We start from the raw sequence: 22,894 nt of genomic DNA, 5'->3' as shown, positions 1-22,894 counted from the left end.
TATTTGCTGGTTTGGTCTACAATTTTATTTGAAATAAAAGATATTGCACTTGAAATAGAAAACTCTGATAATGTTCTGTGTCTCTGTTCTCAGCCTGTAAGAGGAGACTGCTGGTAAATCCATTTTCTGCATTTTCATATAGGTCTGGATCTCTGTCCTCTGAATCAGCCTTACAGGGGTCTAGAGGACAGCAGAGGCACAGATCAATAAGTAGATGCAGGAGAGTATCAAACAGTATTTTGGTAAGTGGGGAAGTAAAGGTTGTTTTCCCCTGTTAGCGAACAACACGGTTTGCATGGGACTGTCATAGAAAATGAGAAATAGCCTAGGTTTTCCCTGATATAATTATTAATCTTTATTGTTACCCATTCAGATGTTGATCCCATTTGTATTTCACATTAGGAACCAGGCAGGCCATCTTAAGTTCTGGCTTTATTATCCAATTTATCCTTTCTACTTCCCCTATGTTTTCAGGCTATTATGACTTGTTAAGTGGCCATTTGAACCCCAGAGTGAGTGGTAAAATGAAAACCTTTATCAAAGTGTAAAATGTGCATCAGCCCATGACATGGCATTATCTCTTTGTGTAGCTTATTCAGAGCCTTTAATGATGTGTAATTCTTGTAGGGGAAGATCATTGTGTACATGAACATCTAATCAACAAGCAGCAATATGTATCCTCCACACTGGTGGTAATGGGTAGTGATTCTACAAAATCCATGTATGCTCTATACCAAACAGGTTCTCATTTGATTTTCAGCCGTTCATCATTACGTAGTTGATTATTGGAATTTTTTAGTAAAAATGAGTGTGCATGAAATTGTAGGTAATCTTAGGAAATGGGTTGAAAATTGCTTGGGTAGTAGTACGCAGGAAGTACAGCACAGTTAAAGAGTATCTGATTGGCAGAGTGTGAGAAGAGGGGTTGAATTTTCAGTGACCCCGAAGACAGGAATGGAGGCAAGGGGTGGCCCCGAAAAAGCTGGTGCCTATCGGTGAGTCGATTTCAAGGAGCTGATCCCGATGCTGGCAATAATGAGCAGTGCATGGGGAGAACAGGACAGAAATCCCTCCAATTCAGGCCAATTAACACAGTTTAGAAGCTTGTTAAGAGCTTGTCAGAGGCTGATGTTTTAATTTTTAAAGTGGTGGAGAGTTTACCCATGCCATTAGAAATTGACCAGCTGAAGGCAGGCAGGTAAAGAGTCAGGAACCAGTCATGGCTGCTCCAGGGCATCACCCCGTTCCCATAAGGGTCAACAGGGCAAAAGGGGACTGGGACATGGTTCCCTGGGCACTGCACTGGTAGCAGCGAGAGTGGGCACTCAGTGCTGAGGCTTTGAACGGGATCGGTACCCTCATGACATCAAGGGGGCAGAATAGTAGGGGGCAAGGCTGCCAAGGACAAGTAGGTCGCCATCTGCCCAGAAGGAAGGCTCCAGCTGGTAATGGGGGCATAAATGTCAGATTTTGGGCCCACTGCAATGAGGGGCAGCACCCTCCATTGGAAGAGTAGAAGCCGGGCATAAGCGGGGCACGGGAGAGGAAAGGACAGTAAGCTAATGGAGGCCAAACACTCAACACAGAATCTACTGCTGAAGATAGAGCTACCTGGAGATGTCCAAGAACCAGTGCCACAGGAAACTGCGACTCTCCAGGCAGATGGTCACAGACATCTGTGCCCTTATCACCAAAGACCTCGCATCTTACAATACTGGTCGCCATGCTCTCCCGGTTGCCGTCAATGACACTGTGGCCTTGAACTTCACTGAATCTCGCTGGTCACTAATTCCCTCTTTGCCAGAGCTGGTCAGCACATTCATTTAATGACAGACACTGCCTCGCGGGGACAGAGGGCATTGGGTTTTGCCTCCATCACTGGATTCCCCCAGGTACAGGGCATCATCGATTGCACCCGTGGCCATTAAGGCACCAGTGACCGGCCAGTGAGATTCCACTTCCACTTCCTCAATGTCCAACAAGTCTGCGACCACAACAAAAGCTTCCTTCATGTGTGCGCTCGCTTTCCTGGAAGCTGCCATGACTTTTTCATCCTCCGTCTGTCCAGGCTTCACTCCAACCCTCAAAATGCATGGATTCGTCCTAGGATACAAGGGAAATCCCTTGAAGAGATGTCTACTGACACTTCTACAGGAGCCCCAGACAGAGGAACAGAGGCGATAATGCCACCTGCTCAGCAGGACAACCATTGAGTAGTCCATCGGGCTTCTGAAGATGCGATTCAGCTGCCTGGACCAGTCGAGTAGTGCCCTCCAATACCCTGCTGTAAGGGTCATTGTCATTGTGGTAGTCTGCTGCGCTTTCCATAACATGACCCTCCAGAGAGGGTGGACATTGAGGATGGTGAGGCCTGACAGCTCATTGTGGGAGGAGCAGGAGGTGAGAGAGAAGGAGGAAGAGGAGACAGAGAGAGATGACTCTGAACAGAGGCGAGCTCCAACTGCACGCCAATGTGACCCCTTCCTGCCAGCCTCCAGGAACAGGACCTCCCTCCTCTCTCTCACAGCCTCCAACATTAAATCCAGGTCAGCTTCAATGAATCGAGGATCTGCCCTGCCTCGGATGCCAACTCTCTGGCTCCCTGTGACATCTCACTTCCCTCTGGTGAAGTGGAAGGCTTTGGCACAAACTACAGATCTCTCCCTCAAGACAACCAGCAGCCTCAGTGATGGCTGCCATGGGATGTCTAAATGAGTCCCAAACTTCATCTGACCCATCTCCATTCTTGCCCCCACTGGCTCTAAGTTGTTAGTAAACCTGTCTCCATATCAATTAAGGGCTTACCCCTGTGAAAATCTGAACTTTAATCAGTTTCCCATCGGAGGCAGGTTTCTGACCCAAAAACAGACCTGTTTCTTGCCTCTGTGGCGAAATCTCAGCCTTCGGTGCTCCCCAGGGATCTGTACTGAAGCCTCAGCTTTTCATAATATATAATCATTTACTCAGAGGGAATAGATATAGTATATCCATGTTTGCAGATGACATTAAATTAGGAGAAACATTCAGCAGATGGGAGCAGGAACTTGCGAGGGAACATAGACAGATTAAGTAAGTGGACAAAACTGTGGCAGATGAAGTTAAATGTGGGGAAGTGTGAGGTCATCTATTTTGGATCCAAGAATGATAAATTTTCTTAATGACAAGAGATTGCAAAATGTGGAGGAGCAAAGAGATTTGGGTGTCCATTATGCAAATCAGTAAAAGTGAGTGTGCAGATTCCAAGAACTGTTGTTTCTGCACTGAATTAAATTAGCCATCATTCTCCATTTACTTGATATATAAGGCTGATTTGATCCATTTTGTCTCTTTCAGCCATTTTCATAGACATCCCTATATTTATTTTATGGTTGATCATACTTTCTGACCTATTCAATCGCACTGTCCTCAACTCCTACAGGCGTGGGACTATTGGACTGTTAATGTTCAACAAAAAACAAAAAGTAATTTTTAGTCACCTTAAACCACATTGCAAATGTTATGTTACATGTAGAGGACTCCATCTGCAAGGAATTTTCGAGGCAACATTTAGTTCCCATAATGGACTAAAACACAGACTCCTTTCTCAAGTGCAGTGTTGTGACTGTTAAACGATCACTATGAGAGCAAGTTTCTTAAGCGTAAGGCCAGAATAAACAATAGAAGGAAAGAACTTTCATTTATATAGCACCTTTCACAACCTCTGGATGTGCCAAAGCACTTTTCACCCAGTTAAGTACTTGTACTTTTGAAATGCAGTCACTGGTGTAATGTAGAAAATGCTTCAACCAATCTGCATGCAGAAAAGGCCCACAAACAACAATGAGATGACGACCAGATAATCTGTTTTAGTGACATTGGTTGAGAGATAAATGATGGCTAGCACACTGAGAAAAACTGCCCTGCTGTTCAAAAAGTGCTATAGTACAAGGGTAGATGTGGCCTGGGTTTAACGTTTCATCTGATAGATGATGCCTCCAACAGTGCAGCATTATCTCAGTACCACATTGGAGTGTCAGCTTAGATCATGTGCTCAGGCCCCTAGACCGAGAAAGGTGTGGACGAACTTTCAAAAGGAAGTTATTTAAAACGTTAATGGGACTAAATGTACTGAATAAAATACTGAAGGAGCGTGCGGATAAAAAGACAGCAATTTCAATTTTAATTAAATTTAATTAAAATTAATTTTCCAATAATCTTGCAAAATAGGAATTGTGTCAAAGAGCTAGTGGGTGGCAAACGTTTCACCATGTTCAAGAAAGGGAAAGGGATAATCTAAGAAATTACAGGCTAGTTACTCTTACCTCAGTTGTAATCTTTTGTAATCAGTTGTAATCAGTCGTAATTCCATGACAATATGAAAGGCACAATTCAGCATAGCGGCGCCTCATCAGACCCCTTTCCTATCCTGAGTGGTGTGAAACAGGGCTGTGTTCTCGCACCTACACTGTTTGGGATCTTCTTCTCCCTGCTGCTCTCATATGCATTCAAGTCTTCAGAAGAAGGAATTTTCCTCCACACAAGATCAGATGGCAGGTTGTTCAACCTTGCCCGTCCAAGAGGGAAGATCAAAGTACGGAAAGTCCTCATCAGGGAACTCCTCTTTGCTGACAATGCTGCATTAACATCCCACACTGAAGAGTGTCTGCAGAGACTCATCGACAGGATTGCAGCTGCCTGCAACGAATTTGGCCTAACCATCAGCCTCAAGAAAATGAACATCATGGGACAGGACGTCAGAAATGCTCCATCCATCGGTGACCATGCTCTGGAAGTGGTTCAAGAGTTCACCTACCTAGGCTCAACTATCACCAGTAACCTGTCTCTCGATGCAGAAATCAACAAGCGCATTTGAAAGGCTTCCACTGCTGTGTCCAGACTGGCCAAGAGAGTGTGGGAAAATGGCGCACTGACAGGGAACACAAAAGTCTGAGTGTATCAAGCCTGTGTCCTCAGTACCTTGCTCTACGGCAGCGAGGCCTGGACAACGTATGTCAGCCAAGAGCGATGTCTCAACTCATTCCATCTTCGCTGCCTCCGGAGAATCCTTGGCATCAGGTGGCAGGACCGTATCTCCAACGCAGAAGTTCTCGAGGCAGCCAACATCCCCAGCATATACACCCTACTGAGCCAGCGGCGCTTGAGATGGCTTGGCCATGTGAGCCGCATGGACGATGGCAGGATCCCCAAGGACGCATTGTACAGCGAGCTCGTCACTGGTATCAGACCCACCGGCCGTCCATGTCTCCGCTTTAAAGACGTCTGCAAACGCGACATGAAGTCTTGTGACATTGATCACAAGTCGGGGTAGTCAGTTGCCAGTGATTGCCAGAGCTGGTGGACAGCCATAAAGGCGGGGCTAAAGTGTGGCGAGTCGAAGAGACTGAGCAGTTGGCAAGAAAACAGACAGAAGCGCAAGGAGAGAGCCAACTGTGTAACAGCCCCGACAACCAATTTTATCTGCAGCACCTGTGGAAGAGTCTGTCACTCTCGAATTAGCCTTTATAGCCACTCCAGGCACTGCTTCACAAACCACTGACCACCTCCAGGCGCTTACCCATTGTCTCTCGAGACAAGGAAGCCAAAGAAAGAAGAAGAAAAAGTTGTAATCATCTAGGGAGGAATTTGGACATTGGGTGATAGTGTAAAAGAAGTGATATCAATCCATTATACATCTTTCCCAATTTTCATTTCCGTCACTGGAGTCTTCAGTGTGAGATGAGAACAGTGACTACTGACTAATCAGGGAGAGTCAGCATAGATTGATAAAGCCCAATTTGTGCTTGACTAATTTAATTTTTTGATGAAATAATAAAAGTACCTGAAGAAAATGTGCTGGATATTGTGAATGTGGAACAACTGGAGAAGTGTTACAAAAATGGAAGTAGATGGTATTATCCAGCAGCATGGATAAGATGATTGGGACAAAAATAGATGGCTTCTGGATTGGCAGGATGTACCAATGGATCTGTACTAAAATCTTTTGCTTTCCCACTTATTTAAATGATTTGGACATAGACACAAGAAGATTGTTGTTTTCTGATAATTCCAAATTTGGGGATGGCAAACTTGTGAGGAAGAATACAGGAGGACATAAACAAGTTAGTTAAGGGCAGATAGGTCACAGACACAGTGCACTGCAGAAAAATGTGAAGCAATACATGTCAGAAAAAAATTAGTGAAAGGAACTCCTGACTGATAGAAATCAATAGCCAGAAGCCTCAAGTTGCTCAATTCTTCCTGGGAGGGTTGTCTGTAATAAAAAAAAGAGAAAAAGATTACCTGCCTGTCTTTGGACCACTCAGAACACACCTGCAGATCTGCTAGTTGGTGAAGGTCAGGGGACAGGCCAAAATACCTGGTTTTACTGAGCACACTTACACAGCTTAAAAGCATATATATCGTATCATTATGATATCATGTGATGCATTATAGATGGCCCACATTTTGTGGCGTAATATCTGTAAATATTTCAAAAAGCTGTATAACTGAAGCATTTCAAATCGTTTTTGATTCATTTAGATTCCAAGGCTAGATAATAATGATGGGCTGGATTTTGCTCCCCTCTCGACGTCGGTGGCGGGGGTGGGGGGCTGGAAGCTCAGAGTGGCAGCAGCCCGCCACGGAACCTGATGCCGGGATTGCCGGGCCCGATCTTCCTGACGGCGGGGAAGCTCCATGATGGGCCCTCTGCGTTCTGCGAAGGGACCTGACTTTACATATTTAAATTAGCTTTTTGCATTAATTAAAATCTAATTTGCAGCGATCTTACCCGCAGTTCTAGATCTTCAGCACGACGGGCGGCACTCACAGGCCTTCACTTGCCTTCTAGGGAAAGCTGGCACCACTGAGGTGGGGAAGGAGGGAACTCTGCATTTGTAGTGTAATGGAGCGGGAAGATGGCGTGAACTCTGCATTTTCAGTGTAGTAGTGCGAGGCGCGTGGAAGGGGTGAACTCTGCACTTTGTGCAGTTGACGGGGGAAAGGGGTCAACTCTGCACTTAGTGCAGTTGCGGGGAGAAGGGATCAACTTTGCATTGATAGTACAGTTGCGGGGGGGGGCCCGGGAAAATATGTATTTTTAGTGCAGTGGGGGTGGGGGGAAATGGGGGCAACTCTGTAGTTTCTATGCAGGGCTGACAGTTCTTTAAAAATGGAACCAGTGCCTGTGCAGATACAGTTGACGCTGTTCACGGCGTCGCCAAGGCCGCCCCTGCCATGTGATTGGGGGGGGCGACTGCCCTGCATATGATAATGAGTCACCTGGCTCAAGATCGTGGCGGTGTGGCGGTGCGCAGCCCATGCATGCCTGAAGCCATTTCTTACGCCTGCTGCCACTCCCAGCGGCGGGGCTACAAAATATAGCCCAATAAGTGGCAAGGAAACATTTTATAGAACTTTAATGATTTGGAGGTTCAACTGCAATTGGAATTGTGTAAAGTGCATGACATGGTAAATTGAACATGAATGTCTGTGGTGAACATAGGCCCAATCTTCCCGCCGGCCAAATTGACCAAAGGCCTTTTCTCATTCTATACTTCGATGTTCTTACAATAGTTCTGTAGTTCCGGACTGTCTTGGGGTCATTTTTACTTTTGCCATGGGTGATAAACAGGTGCTAGTGGATCAGCTGCCTGTTGTACACCAGACCTCACTTCCCTTTTCACAATGGAAAGGAAAATCATGTGGTTTGTACTGCCACTCCTCCACTCCTGCCAAAAGTGACAAGGACCTTTAATGTGGCATTTGAATTCAGCATAATATGAAGGGGATACCACAGAATTAAGTGTGAGCAGTGTTCTTTCTGCAAATATTTGAATATTATTTACATAGCATTATCTGTTTGTTTCTAGTTAATGCAATTTTAAGTGCTTTTTAAATCTTGCAGCAATAATTCTACAGTAAAATTGATGTTTACTCTGAGAATATATTAAGAAATATTACATTTTGTCTATTTCTGTAATTAGAATTCTGACAAAATACTTTGAAAGTTTTTATAGCAGTTACAGATTACTTCAGTGGGCATTATGTAATCAAGTTACATGGTCTGCTTTCTAGATTTTGCTGTATATTGCATTTTATCAGGGAAATTTAGTTAGGCTCGAATCCTGGCCCAGAGCCTTGCTTGATGGGAGCATATATCACAAATACTTCATTTAAAATAATATGGCTGATTGCCACTTGTGTCTACATATGGAATCATTGTAATATTTACTCTTGTAGTAACAATCATAATCATACTTTTTTTCTTTTATTCCTCAGCAAATCCCAAGATACAAAATGGCCAAGTTGAATGTCCTCTGGGCTATAAAAAAATGAACCAGACGAGCTGTCAAGGTGAGTGATAAAGTGTTATTAGATGGAATGGTTAATTATTTTGTTATTTGTTCGTAAGATGTGGGTGTCGCTGGCTAGGCCAGCATTTATTGCCCATTTCTAATTGCCCTTGAACTGCCTTCTTGAACTGCTGCAGTCCTTGGCATATAGGTACTGTTAGGAAGGGGGTTCCAGGATTTTGACCCAGTGGCAGTGAAGAAACTGCAATATAGTTCCAAGTCAGGATGGTGTGTGGCTTGGAGGGGAACTTGCAGGAGGTGGTGTTCCCATGCATCTTCTGCCCTTGTCCTTGTAGGTGGTAGAGTTCACAGGTTTGGAAGGTGATGCCAAAGGAGCCTTGGTGAGTTTCTGCAGTTCATCTTGTAGATGGTACACACTGCTGCCGCTGTGCGTCGGTGGTGGAGGGGGTGAATGTTGAAGGTGGTGGATAGGGTGCCAGTCAAGTGGGCTGCTTTGTCCTGGATGGTGTCGAGCTTCTTGAGTGTTGTGGGAACTGCACCCATCCAGGAAAGTGGAGAGTATTCCATCACATTCCTGACTTGTGTCTTGTAGATGGTGGACAGGCACTGGGCAGACAGGAGGTGAGTTACTCGTCGCAGAATTCATAGCCTCTGACCTGCTCTTGTAGCCACAGCATTTATGTGGCTGGTCCAGTTCAATTCTGATCAATTAAAACCCCCAGGATGCTGATAATGGGGGATTCAGCAATGATAATGCCATTGGACATCAAGGGGAGATGGTTTGATTCTGTCTTGTTTGAGATGATCATTGCCTGGTACTTGTGTGGCGCAAATGTTACTTGCCACTTATTAGCCCAAGCCTGGATGTTGCCCAGGTCTTGCTGCATCTGGACACAGGCTGCTTCAGTATCTGAGGAGTCGCAAATGGTACTGAATGTCATGCAATCATCAGCAAACATTCCCGGTTCTGACCTTATGATGGAGGGAAGATCACTGATGAAGCAGCTGAAGGTGGTTGGGCCCAGGACACTACCCTGAGGAACCCCTGCAGTGATGTCCCAGGACTAAGATGATTGACCTCCAACGACCACAACCATCTTCCTTTGTGCTAGGTATGACTCCAACCAGTGGAGAGTTTCCCCCCGGTTCCCAATGACTCCAGTTTTGCTTGGGCTCCTTTATGCCATACTCAGTCAAATACTGCCTTGATGTCAAGGGCAGTCACTCGCACCTCACCTCTGGAGTTCAGCGCTTTTGTCCATGTTTGGACAAAAGCTGCAGTGAGGTCAGGAGCTGGGTGACGCTCAGTTTGGGTTCCACCAGGGCCAGTGAGCAGGTTATTGCTGAGCAAGTGCAGCTTGATAACACTGTTAACAACCCCTTTCATGAGCTGAATTCTATAAGCCCACTGCCGAAATCGGCCGCGGACGAATAAAATGGTGGCCCGCCTGTGGGGGCCACATGCCAAAGAGCCACCACGCATGAAATTGCGGCGGATTTTTTAAGCAACCGTGGCAGGCTGCCCGCCCCCATCACGGGATGGGAACAGGCTGTCCGTCCCCAGCACTGGCATCAGCTGCTTATGCGCAGGCACTGATGCCATTTTTAATGGGCTGTTAGCCCTAGCAGAAAATTTAAATATTTAAAGAAAGATTAACTGAAATTAAATAAATACATCTCCCCCAATAAAAATTAAATTAATTATTTGCCCTCGCCCCGCCAGAACGCTTACCTTTACCATCTGACCTTCACCCCCCAACTGCTCAAACGTTAGACTGTAACTCTTCCCAATGTTCCCTCCACCCATGACTCTAATTTGACCCTGTCCCACCCTCCCATACTCAGAAACCTACCTCTTCCCCCCTCCCCACCAGTGTTGTGCCACGTTTCCTTGGACGGGGATCTGAAGGTGCGACAGCGGCAGCCGCTGGGGCGAAGATCGCAGCGGGACAGTAGGAGGTTATGGGCGAGTAATTGATTCTGTTTTTAAAATTTATTTAAATATTTAAATTGCGGTCCCGTCACCGAGCTGTGGGGGACCGCCACGAGGTCTCGCTGCCGCTGGCAATATTGGGCCAGATTCTGCCGGCATCGAGGTCCATGGCGGGCCTCATTCTGGACCATCTTCAGGCACCCCCCCCGCCACTGCCACGGATCCTGATGTCAAGGGCGCTGTAGAATCCAGCCCCATCATTTTACTGATAATCAAGAGTAGACTGATAGGATAGTAATTGGCCGGGTTGGATTTTTCCTGCTTTTTGTGGATAGGACACACCTGGGCAATTTTCCACATTGCCAGGTGGATGCCAGCATTGTAGCTGTACTGGAGTAGCTTGGCTAGGGGCACAGCTAGTTCTGGAGCACAAGTCTTCAGTACTATTGCCAGAATGTTGTCAGGGATCATAGCCTTTGCAGTATCCAGTACCTTCAGCCATTTCTTGATATCACATGGTGTGAATTGGATTGGCTGAAGACTGGCATTTGTGATGCTGGGGACCTCAGCAGGAGATTGAGATGAATCATTCACTTGGCACTTCTGCTGAAGATGGATGCAAATGCTTCAGCCTTATCTTTTGATATGAGAAGATAGAAGGGGGAGTGCAAATTACTAAACAAGGCAGTACATATAGAGTAATGACATATTTAATCTTTAGATAGAATCATAGAACAGTTACAGCACAATAGGAGGCCATTCAGCCCACCATGTCTGTGCTGGCTTTCTGCAAAAGCAATTCACCAGTTCCCACTTCTCACCTTTTCCCAGTAGCGCTGTATATTTCTTCTCTTAATTATCCAACTCCCTTTTGAAAGCCACGATTGAATCTGCATCCACCACACTCTCAGACAGTGCATTGTAGATCCTAATCATTCACTGCGTGAGAAAGTTTTTCCTCATGTTGCCTCTGGTTCTTTTGCCAATCACATTAAATCGATGTCCTCTGGTTCTCAGCTTTACCGCCAATGGTAACAGTTCCTCTCTATCTACTCTGTCCAGACCCCTCATGATTTAAAACATCTTTATCAGATCTCCTCTCAACCTTTTATTCTCTAAGGAGAACAACCCCAGCTTTTCCAATCTGTCAAAGTAACTGAAGTCCCTCATTTTTGGAGCCATTCTCGTGAATCTTTTCTGCTCCATCTCTAATGCCTTCAAATCCTTCCTAAAGTGCAGAACCCAGAATTGGACACAATAATCCAGGAGAGGTCAAACCAGATTTTTATAAAGGTTTACCATTACTTCCTTGCTTCTGTACTCTATGCCCTTATTTATAACGCCCAGTATCCTATATGCTTTATTAACCATTTTCTCAACCTGCTTTGCCACCTTCAATGATTTGTGCACATATACCCCAGGTCCCTTTACTTCTGCAGTCCCTTTAAAATTGTATCCTTTATTTTATATTGCTTCTCCTCGTTCTTCCTACAAAAATGATTCACTTCACACTTCTCTGCATTAAATTGAATTTGCCATGTGTTTGTCCATTCCAGCAGCCTGTCTGTGTCCTCTTGAAGTCTATTACTATCCTCCTCACAGTTCACAATACTGCTAAGTTTTGTGCCATCCACGAATTTTTAAATTGCGCCCTGTACACCCAAGTCTAGGTCATTAATACCTATCAAGAAAAGCAGGGGCCCTAACACCAGCCCCTGGGGAACCCCACTGTATCCCTACCTCCAGCCTGAAAAACAACCATTCACCACTACTCTCTGTTTCCTTTAACTCATCCAACTTTGTATCCATGCTTCTACTGACCCTTTTATTACATGGGCTCTAACTTTGCTGACAAGCTTGTTATGTGGCGCTTTATCACATGCCTTTTGGAAGTCCATGTACACCACATCAACCGCATTACCCTCATCAACCCTCTCTGTGGCCTCATCAAAAGCTCAAGCAAGTTAGTTAAACACATTTGTCCTTAACAGATCCTTGCTGGCTTTCCTTAATTAAACCACATTTGTCCAAGTGACTGTTAATTTTGTCCTGAATTATCGTTGCTAAAATCTTTCCCACCACTGAAGTTAAACTGACTGGCCCTCAGGCCTACACCTGTATTGCTAGGCTTATCCTTATACCCTTTTTTGAACAAAGATGTAACATTTGCAATTTCCAGTCCTCTGGCACCACCCCTGTATCTAACGACGATTGGAAGATTGCCTCCGCAATTTCCACCCTTACTTCCCTCAGTACCCTTGGTTGCACTCAGCCAATCTTAGTGATTAATCAACTTTAAGTACAGCCAGCCTAACATCTCTTTATCAATTTTTAGCCTGTCCAGTGTCTCAACTGCCATCTCTTTCACTACGGCTTGGGCAGCATCTTCTTCCTTGGTAAAGACAGATGCAAAGTACTCATTTAGTACTCAGCCATGCCCTCTGCCTTCATGTATAAATCCTCTTTTTGGTCCCTAATCGGCCCCACTCCTTTTACCACCCTTTTGTTATTTATATGCTGATAGAAGACTTTTGGATTTCTTTTATGATAGCTGCCAGTCCATCTCATACTTTTCTTTTGCTTTTCTTGTTTGTTTTTTCATTTCCCCTCTGAACTTTCTATATTCAGCCTGGTTCTCAATTGTCCACCTGACATTTGTCATATGCATCTTTTTTTCATACTTCATCTTATTCTCTAACTCTTTTGTCATCCAGGGAGCTCTGGTTATATTTGTCATGCCTTTCACCCTTGTGGGAATGTACCTTGAGTCTACTCGAACTATCTCCTCTTTAAAGGCAGCCCATTGTTCTGTTACAGTTTTGCCAATTGGTGTTCAACACGGAGAAGCATTGATTCATCAACCAAGGGTTGCTGGGGGGTGGTGGGGGCGGTAAGTGGTAATCAGCAGAAGGTTTCCTTGCCCATTTTTGACCTGATGTCATGAGATTCATGGGGTCCTGAGTCAATGTTGAAGATTCCCAGGGAAACTTCCTTCCTACTGTGTATCACTGTGCTGCCACCTCTGCTGGGTCTGTCCTGCCGGTGGGACAGGACTTACCCAGGGATGGTGATGGCGGTGTTTGGGACATTGTCTGCCAGGTATTATTCCTTGAGTATGACTATGTCAGGCTGTTGCTTGACCAGTTTGTGGGACAGCCCTCCCAATTTTGGCACAAGCGCCCAGATGTTAGTAAGAAGGACTTTGCAGGGTCGACAGGGCTGGGTTGCCATTGTCATTTCCAGTGCCTAGGTCGATGCTGAGCAGTCCGTCCAGTTTCATTCCTTATTGACTTTGTAGCGGTTTGATACAATTGAGTGGCTGCTAGGCCATTTCAGAGGGCATTTAAGAGTCAACCACATTGCTGTGGGTCTGGAGTCACATGTAGGCCAGACCAGGTAAGGACAATAGATTTCCTTCCCTAAAGGACATTAGTGAGCGAGATGAGTTTTTATAACAATCGACAATGGTTTTATGATCACCACTAGACTACCTTTTTAATTCCAGATTTAGTAATTGAATTCAAACCCTACCATCTAAGAACATAAGAACATAAGAAATAGGAGCAGGAGTAGGCCATTCAGTCCCTCAAGCCAGCCCCACCATTCAATAAGATCCTGGCTGATCTGCCCCAGACCTCAACTCCTCTATCATGCCAGCTCCTCATAGCCATCAATTCCCCGATATTTCAAAAATCTATCTACCTCCTCTTTAAATACTTTCAGTGATCTAGCCTCCACAACTCTCTGGGGTAGAGAATTCCAGGCATTCACTACCCTCTGAGAGAAGAAATTCCTTTGCATCTCAGTTTTAAATGTGTCCCCTTATTCTGCAACCAGGTCCCCTAGTTTGAGATTCCCCCACTAGTAGAAACATCTTCTTAACATCTACCCTGTCAAGCCCCCTCAGAATCTTGTACGTTTCAATAAGATCACCCCTCATTCTTCTAAACTCTAATGAATAAACATAGGAACATAGGAACAGGAGTCGGCCATTCAGCCCCTCGAGCCTGTCCCGCCATTCAGTGAGATCATGGCTGATCCGCGGCCTAACTCTATATACCTGCCTTTGGCCCATATCCCTTAATATCTTTGCTTAACTAAAATCTATCTCTCTCAGATTTAAAATTAACAACTGTTCTAGCTTCAGCTGCTGTTTGTGGGAGAGAGTTCCAAACCTCTTCCACCATTTGCGTGATGACATGCTTCCTAACATCTCTCCTGAACGGTCTGGTCCTAATTTTTAGACTATGCCCCCTAGTTTTAGAATCTCCAATCAGTGGAAATAGTTTATCTTTATCTAGCCTGTCTTTTCCTGTTAATATCTTGAAGACTTCGATCAGATCACCCCTTAACCTTCTAAATTCTAGTGAAAACAGGCCTAATTTGTGTAATCTCTCCTCGTAACTTAACCCCTGTAGTCCAGATATCATTCTTGTAAACCTACGTTGCACTCCCTCCAAGGCCAATATATCCTTCCTAAGGTGTGGTGCCCAGAACTGCTCACAGTACTCCAAATGGGGTCTAACCAGGGTTTTGTACAGCTGCAGCATAACACAGAGGCCCCAACACAGATCCCTGCAGGACATCACTAGTCACATCCTGCCAATCAGAGTACTTACTCATTATCCCCGCTCTCTGTCACCTACCACTCAACTAACTTCCTAACCATGTCAATAATTTGCCCTCAATTCCATGGGCTTCGACCTTAGTTAACAGTCTCTTATGTGGGACTTTATCAAATGCCTTCTGGAAGTCCATATAAATAACATCCATAGACATTCCCCTGTCCACTACCTGAGTCACCTCTTCAAAAAATTCAATGAGATTTGTCAGGCATGACCTTCCCGTCATGAATCCATGCTGGCTGTCCCTGATTAACTCAAATTTTTCTAGGTGTTAAGTCACCCTATCCTTGATTATGGACTCCAGCAACTTGCCCACTGCAGATGTTAGGCTAACTGCTCTGTAATTTCCTTGGTTCCCCCTTTCACCCTTCTTAAAAAGTGGAGTGACATGTGCAACTTTCCAATCCAGAGGGACCACTCCTGAATCTAGGGAACTCTGAACGACTATAGTTAGGGCATCTACAATGTGCTCCCCTACTTCCTTTAACACCCTTGGATGGAAATCGTCAAGTTCTGGGGATTTCTCACTCTTTAGTTCCATTAATTTCCTTGTTACTGATGATTTACTTACGTTAATTGTATTAAGTCCCTGTCCCCTATCGGCTATTAATTTTTTCGGGACTTCCGGCAACTTATCCTCCTTTTCAACTGTAAATATTGAGGCAAAGTAATTGTTCAACATGTCTGCCATTTCCCCATTATCAATGACAATATCTCCATTTTCAGCTTTTAGTGGGCCTGTTGACCATTGCTGTTGACCACCCGCTTTCCCTTTATGTAACTATAAGATTTCTTCTTATTGATTTTGATGTCCCTTGCAAGTTTCCTTTCATAATCTCTTTTAGTAGCTCTTATAAGCTGCTTTGTGACTCTTTGCTGGTCTTTGTATCGATCCCATTCGGCCGGATCTGTGCTGCGTTTTGCATTTTTGTAAGCCCTTTCTTTTTGTTTTATGCTATCCCTAATCTCTTTAGTTGTCCATGGCTGTTTTTTCTGTGAAGTGGAGCTTTTTTCTCTCAGGGGTATATACTCGCTCTGTATTTCATGAAATGTTTCTTTAAATATTCTCCACTGTTCTTCAGTTGTTTGACCCATTAGCAGATCTACCCAGTTAACCGTGGACAGTCTCTGTCTCATCCCATTAAAGTCAGCCTTACACAAGTCAAAAGTTCTAGTAGCTGATTCGTGCTTTTCACTTTCAAACACTACTTTGAATTCGATCATATTGTGATCGCTATTTGATAAATGTTCACGCACAGTTAGACTACTAATTAAATTTGGCTCATTACTCATAACTAAGTCTAATATTGCCTGTCCCCTTGTTACATCTAGGACATATTGCTGTAGGAAACTATCCCAGACACATTCCAGAAATTCACTACCTTTCTGACAGGTCTGCCTCTCCCAATCTATGTGTAAGTTAAAATCCTCCATTAATACTACCCTGCCTTTGTTGCACACTTGCCTAATTTGTGCATTTATACAATCTAACACCTCAGAACTGCTACCAGGGGGTCTATACACAACACCTGTTACAGTTTTAGATCCTTCTCAGTTCCTCAATTCCACCCATAAGGATGCTTTCCTCTCATTATATCCTCCCTCACCAATGAGGTGATATTATTTCTAATCAGTAAGGCTATTCCACCCCGTGCCATTTTCCCTGTCCCTCCTGTAAACCTGATAACCAGGTATATTTAGTTCCCAGTTCCGACCATCCTGCAGCCACGTCTCCGCAATGGACACCACGTCATAATCTTCCATTTGAATTTGCGCTTACAGCTCATCTAGTTTATTCCTTACACTCCGTGCATTTGTATATAGAACTCTTATTCGGGCTATACCCCCAACCTGTCCCTCAGCACTGATGCTTTATTCGCCTGTTTATTATTTCTCTCTTCTGCTTTAACCGGTATACTTCTTGCAGTTTGGTAACAATCAGCCTCACCACTAACCTGCACTCCTACCTTCTGCTTTAACTTCCTGTTTTTCCATGCAACTGAACCCCCCCCCCCCCCCCCACTATTTAGTTTAAAGCCCTAGTTATGCGATTCGCCAGGACTCTGGTCCCAGCATGATTCAGGTGGAGCCCATCCCATAGGAACAGCTCCCTCCTTCCCCAGTACTGGTGCCAATGTCCCACAAATTCGAACCCATTTCTCCCACACCAATCTTTGAGCCATGCATTTACCTCTTTAATCTTGTTGACCCTTTGCCAATTAGCTTGTGGCTCAGGTAGTAATCAGAGATTGTTACCTTTTTGGTTCTGCTTTTTAATTTAGCCCCTACCTGCTCATATTCCCTCAGCAGAACCTCTAACCTCATTTTACCTATATCGTTGGTAACTACGTGGATCACGACAACTGGATCTTTTCCCTCCCACTCGAAGTTCCTCTGCAGCCCCGATGAGATATCTTGAACCCTGGCACCAGGTAGGCAACAGAGCCTTCGGGACTCTCGATCCTGGCCACAGAGAACAGTGTCTATGCCCCTAACTATACTATTCGCGATTACGACTACATTTCTCTTTTCTCCCCCAACTTGAATGGCTCCCTGTACCACGGTGCTGTGGTCAGTTTGCTCACCCTCCCTACAGTCCCTGCTCTCGTCCACACAGGGAGCAAGAATCTCGAACCTATTGGACAAGGACAATGGCTGAGGCTCCTGCAGCACTACCTCCTGGATCCCTCCACCTGACTCACTCATAGTCACACCCCCCTGTCCCTGTCCCTTGGCTGAATTCAAGGTAGTTAATCTAAGTGGGGGGGAATGTGGGACACTGACTGGCCCCATGGCAGGGGAATGTGAGACACTCACTGGCCCCTTGTGGGGGGAGGGAGGGTGGAATGTGGGACACTCACTGGCCCCTGCGCGGGGGGAATGTGGGACACTCACTGGCCCCTAGGGGGGGAAGGGGGAATGCAGGACACTTACTGGCCCCTGGGCGGGGGGAATGTGGGACACTCACTAGCCCCTGGGGTGGGGGGGGGCGGGGAGGGGGGAATGTGGGGAGAACACTCACAAACCCCTGGGATCTAACACGGCCTAACCTGTTTAGCCATTCTTGATAAGTCAACCCCTTCATCCCAGGAATCAGCCTAGTGAATCTCATTTGAACTGCCTCCAATGCCAGTATATCCTTTCTTAAATGCGGGGACCAAAACTGTATGCAGTACACCAGGTGCAACCTCACGCAGTTGTAACAAGACTTCCCTATTTTTAAACTCCAACCCCCTAGCAATAAAGGCCAAAATTCCATTTGCCTTCTTAGTTACTTCCTGCACCAGCATGCTAACTTTTTGTGTTTCATGCACATGAACACCCAGATCTCTCTATGCTGCATTTTTGGAGTCTATTTCTACTTAAGTAATAGTCTGCCTTTTGATTCTTACTACCAAAGTGCATGACCCCATACTTTCCTACATTAAATTCCATCTGCCAAGTTTTTGCCCACTCACTCAACCTATCTGTATCCCCTTGCAGATTCCTTATGTCCTCATCACAACATGCCCTCCCACCTATTTTTGTATCGTCAGCAAATTTGGATATATTACACTCTGCCCCCTCCTCCAGGGCATTAATACAGATAGTAAATAATTGAGGCCCTAGGACTGATCCTTGTGGCACTCCACTAGTTACTTCCTTCCAACCTGAAAAAGACTCATTAATCCCGACTCTCTCATTTCTGTGAGTTAACCAATCTTCAATTCATGCTAATACATTGCTCCTATCTTGTGCAATAATCTTTTATGTGGCACCTTATTGAATGCCTTCTGGAAATCCAAATACACTACATTTACCGGTTCCTCTTTGTCAACTCTGCTTGTTATATCTTCAACAAACTCCAGCAAATTTGTTAAACATGATATCCCTTTCACAAAACCAAGTTGACTCTGTTTGATTGCATTAAGCTTTTCTAAATGTCATGCTATTTCTTCCTTTATAATGGACTCTAGCATTTTCCCAACGACCGATTTTTGGCTGACTGGCCGATAGTTTCCTGCTTTTTGTCTCCCTCCTTTCTTGAACAGGGGCATCACATTAGCGGTTTTCCAATCTGCTGGGACCCTCCCAGAATCCAGTGAGTTCTGGAATATTTCGGCCAATGCCTCCACTATTGCTGCAGCCACTTCCTTTAAAACCCTTGGATGCAGGCCATCAGGTCCTGGCAATCTGTCTGCCTTTAGTCCCATCAGTTTGTCAAATACTTTGTCCCTTGTGATGAAGACTGTTACAAGATCATTCCTCCCATTAGCTCCTTGCTTATCTGATATCTATGGGATGTTTATAGTGTCCTGCACCATGAAGACCGATGCAAAATATTGTTGTAAATTATCTGCAATTTCCCTGTACCCCGTTATCAATTCTCCAGTCGCATCATCCAAGGGTCCCACGCTCACTTTAGCTACTCTCTTTTTATATACCCGTAGAAGCTCTTGCTGCTTGTTTTTTATATTTCTTGCCAATTTACTTTCATAATCAATTTTCTCCTTCTTTATTAGTTTTTTAGTCATCCGCTGCTGGGTCCTTAAAACTTCCCAATCTTTTGGCCTACCACTAGTTTTCGCTGCTTTGTATGCCTTAGTTTTTGATTGGATACTCTCCTTAACTGCCTTTGTTAACCACGGGTGGTTCATTCTTCTCATTGAGTCCTTCTTTTTGACCGGGACAAATTTTTGCTGAGCATTATGAGATGAAATATATGCTTAAATGTCTGCCACTGCTCATCCACTGACCTTCCCTTTAGTCTATTTTCCCAGCCCGCTTTATACAACCCTTTCTTCATACCTCAATAATTGCCCTTGTTTAAATTGAGTACACTGGTTTGAGACCCGAGTCACTCGTCCTGAAACTGAATTTGAAATCCTACCATGTTGTGATTGCTACCCCCCAGAGAACCCTTAACTACGATATCTTTTATTATACCTACCTCATTACACATTACTAGATCTAAAATAGCCTGTTCCCTGGTAGATTCTGCAACGTTTTGCTCTAAGTAACAATCCCTGATGCACTCTACAAATTTGCCTTCCATGTTACCTCTGCCAATCTGATTTGTCCAGTCAATATGCAGATTAAAATCACCCATGACAATTGTAACGCCCTTCTTACACGCCTCGATTATTTTCCGATTTATACTTTGTCCTATAGTGAGGCAACTCTTTGGGGGCCTTTGGACGACTCCCACCCATGACTTCTTCCCCTTGCTATTCCTTATTTCAACCCAAAGTGATTCTACATCACGATCTATTGCACTTATATCAGTTTTCACCACCGCACTGATACCTTCCTTTATTAACAAAGCTACCCCACCTCCTTTTCCTTTTTTGCCTATTTTTCTAGAATATTGAATACCCTTGAATATTGAGTTCCCAGTCTTGGTTACCCTGCAACCACGTCTCTGCAATAGCTATCAAGTAATATTCATTTATTTCTGTTTATGCCGTCAACTCATCTATCTTGTTACAAATGCTGTGTGCATTCAGATAAAGAGCCGTAAGCTTTGACTTTTTACCATTATTACTCGTTCTGGCCAAAACATTGTATGTTTTCAAGAAGGAGTTAAATATAGCTCTTGGGTCTAAAGAGATCAAAGGGTATTGGGGCGAAAGCGGGAACAGGTTACTAAGTTGGATGATCAGCCATGATCATAATGAATGGCGGAGCAGGCTCAAAGGGCCGAATGGCCTACTCCTGCTCCTATTTTCTATGTTTCTAATTTTTGCTGCACTCTTCTGCTTTTATTTTCTGCCCCTTCCTGTCACACTTTGATTACCGTTCACCTCTTCACTACCCTGCACCTCTGCTCTCTCGTTTCTTTTTGATTTTTTAAACTTCCCTTCAATTGAACCCTCTCCCCCACTAATTAGTTTAAAGTCCTATCTACAACCCTAGTTATACGATTCGCCAGGACACTGGTCCCAGCATGGTTCAAATGAAGAGCTTCCCAACGGAACAGCTCTCTCCTTCCCCAGTACTGGTGCCAGTGCCCCATGAATCGGAACCTATTTCTCCCACACCAGCCTTCAGCCACACGTTTACCTCTCTAATCTTATTTACCCTATACCAATTTGCATGTGGCTCAAGTAGTAATCAAGAGATTATTACCTTTTAGGTTCTGCTTTTTAATTTAGCCCCGAGCTGCTCATAGTCCCTCATTAGAACCTCTTTCCTAGTCCTACCTATGTCGTTGGTACCTACGTGGATCACAACAACTGGATCCTTTCCCTCCCATTCCAAGTTCTTCTCCAGTCCAGAAGAGATGTCCTTAACCTTGGCACCAGGTAGGCAACACAGCCTTCAGAACTCCCTGCTTTTGCTGCAGAGAACAGTATCTATTCCTCTAACTATGTTATCCCCTATTTCTACTACATTTCTCTTTTCTCCCCCTACTTGAATGGCACTCTGAACCATGGTGCTGTGGTCAGTTTGCTCATCCTCCCTGCAGTCTGTGCCCTCAACCACACCAGGAGCAAGAACCTCATACCAATTGGATAAGGGCACTGGCTGAGGCTCCTCCAAAGCTAAATTCTGGATCCCCATACCTGCCTCACTCGCTGTCATACCCTCCTGTCCCTGACTACTGTCCAAATTTGATGTAATTAATCGAAGGGGTGTGACTGTCTCCTGAAACACAGTGTCCAGGTATCTCTCCCCCTCCCTGTTGTGTCACAGTATCTGCATCTCGGACTCCAGCTCATCAACTCTGAGCCGAAGGTCCTCGAGCAGCCAACACTTGCTGCAGATGTGGTCACCGTGGATCGCACCGGCGTCCACCAGCTCCCATATACTACAGCTACAACACATCGCCTGCTCAGCCATCTCTATTCTATTTAATTAATTAATTTGGATGTTAAATATTTGGATGTTTGATGCTATTTATTTAGAGATACATCACTGAAACAGGCCCTTCGGTCCACCGAGTCTGTGCCGATCAACAACCACCCATTTATACTAACCCTACAGTAATCCCATATTCCCTACCACCTACCTACACTAGGGGCAATTTACAATGGCCAATTTACCTATCAACCTGCAAGTCTTTGGCTGTGGAAGGAAACCGGAGCACCCGGCGAAAACCCACGCAATGACAGGGAGAACTTGCAAACTCTGCACAGGCAATACCCAGAATCGAACCCGGGTCCCTGGAGCTGTGAGGCTGCGGTGCTAACCACTGCGCCACTGTGCCGCCCATTGTGTGATGTAAATTAAATTAAATTAGAAGTACCTGTTTAAACAATCAATTGTGATTAATAGTTCTAGTCCTGCTCTATGTTTATACTCTTATTATAACACTTACTGTTACACTACCACGATTGAAAAATATTAAATTATCCAGCTCCTAATTTGAAATTTGAACCAATACCCTCCCTGCTGGTCCCTATCGCTCTCTCTCTCTCTCTCTCTCTCTCTCTCTCTCTCTCTCTCTCTATATATATATATATATATATATATATTTTATAATTTACCGTATATATATATATATATATATATACGGTATATATATATATATATATATATATATATATACGGTAAATTATAAAATCCGCCTTAGTTTTTAGTTTTTATACTAATGAATTGATCAAGTCTTATTTTATATTTGATTAACTTATCTTAAATTAAAAGCTTTCCACTATATTCACCCTGGCCTGCTTTCTGTTTCCCCATGCTCTCTGTTGATTGTGACGACACTTTTCAATTTGCCTCTGAACCTTCTGCTCCTCCTGTCTGAATCTCCAAGGTTCTGGCACACTTTTTAAGTGCTCTCCTCTCCTGCTGCTTCTTTCCCATGGTAGGATTTAAACCCATGTCCCCTGGTGCTCTGGGTTATTAGGTCTAGTGACATTACCACTACACCACCACCTCTGGCATCTGAGTACATGTAGACGGGTCACTGGCATCTTTTCTGGAGTGGTTCTTTTCAGGCGGCATCGAGAATTAATCTGACAGGCATTTCAGGAGCTTCTGAGGGGAATTATGGGAATTATGGGGTTTTAGCATCAGGGGTTTTAGCTTTCACAGACTGGATTTTCCAGTGTCTC

At 44.5% G+C, this 22,894-nt stretch overlaps 1 protein-coding gene across 4 annotated transcripts in view; it reads left to right on the top strand.

Annotated features, from left to right (window-relative positions):
• LOC137373618 (latent-transforming growth factor beta-binding protein 2-like) overlaps window positions 1-22,894 on the top strand; it is a 773,188-nt gene that overhangs the window by 311,935 nt on the left and 438,359 nt on the right. For all 4 annotated transcript variants that reach the window (XM_068038663.1, XM_068038661.1, XM_068038660.1 and 1 more), the window contains exon 9: window positions 8,260-8,334. In XM_068038663.1, coding sequence (XP_067894764.1) covers window positions 8,260-8,334 — 75 coding nt within the window. The remainder of the gene's footprint in view (window positions 1-8,259; window positions 8,335-22,894) is intronic.

Source organism: Heterodontus francisci, chromosome 9, assembly GCF_036365525.1.
Source record: "Heterodontus francisci isolate sHetFra1 chromosome 9, sHetFra1.hap1, whole genome shotgun sequence".
Classification (NCBI taxonomy): domain Eukaryota; kingdom Metazoa; phylum Chordata; class Chondrichthyes; order Heterodontiformes; family Heterodontidae; genus Heterodontus; species Heterodontus francisci.
The sequence above is the reverse complement of the archived record's forward strand: the minus strand, read 5'-3'. Positions and strand labels throughout refer to the sequence as shown.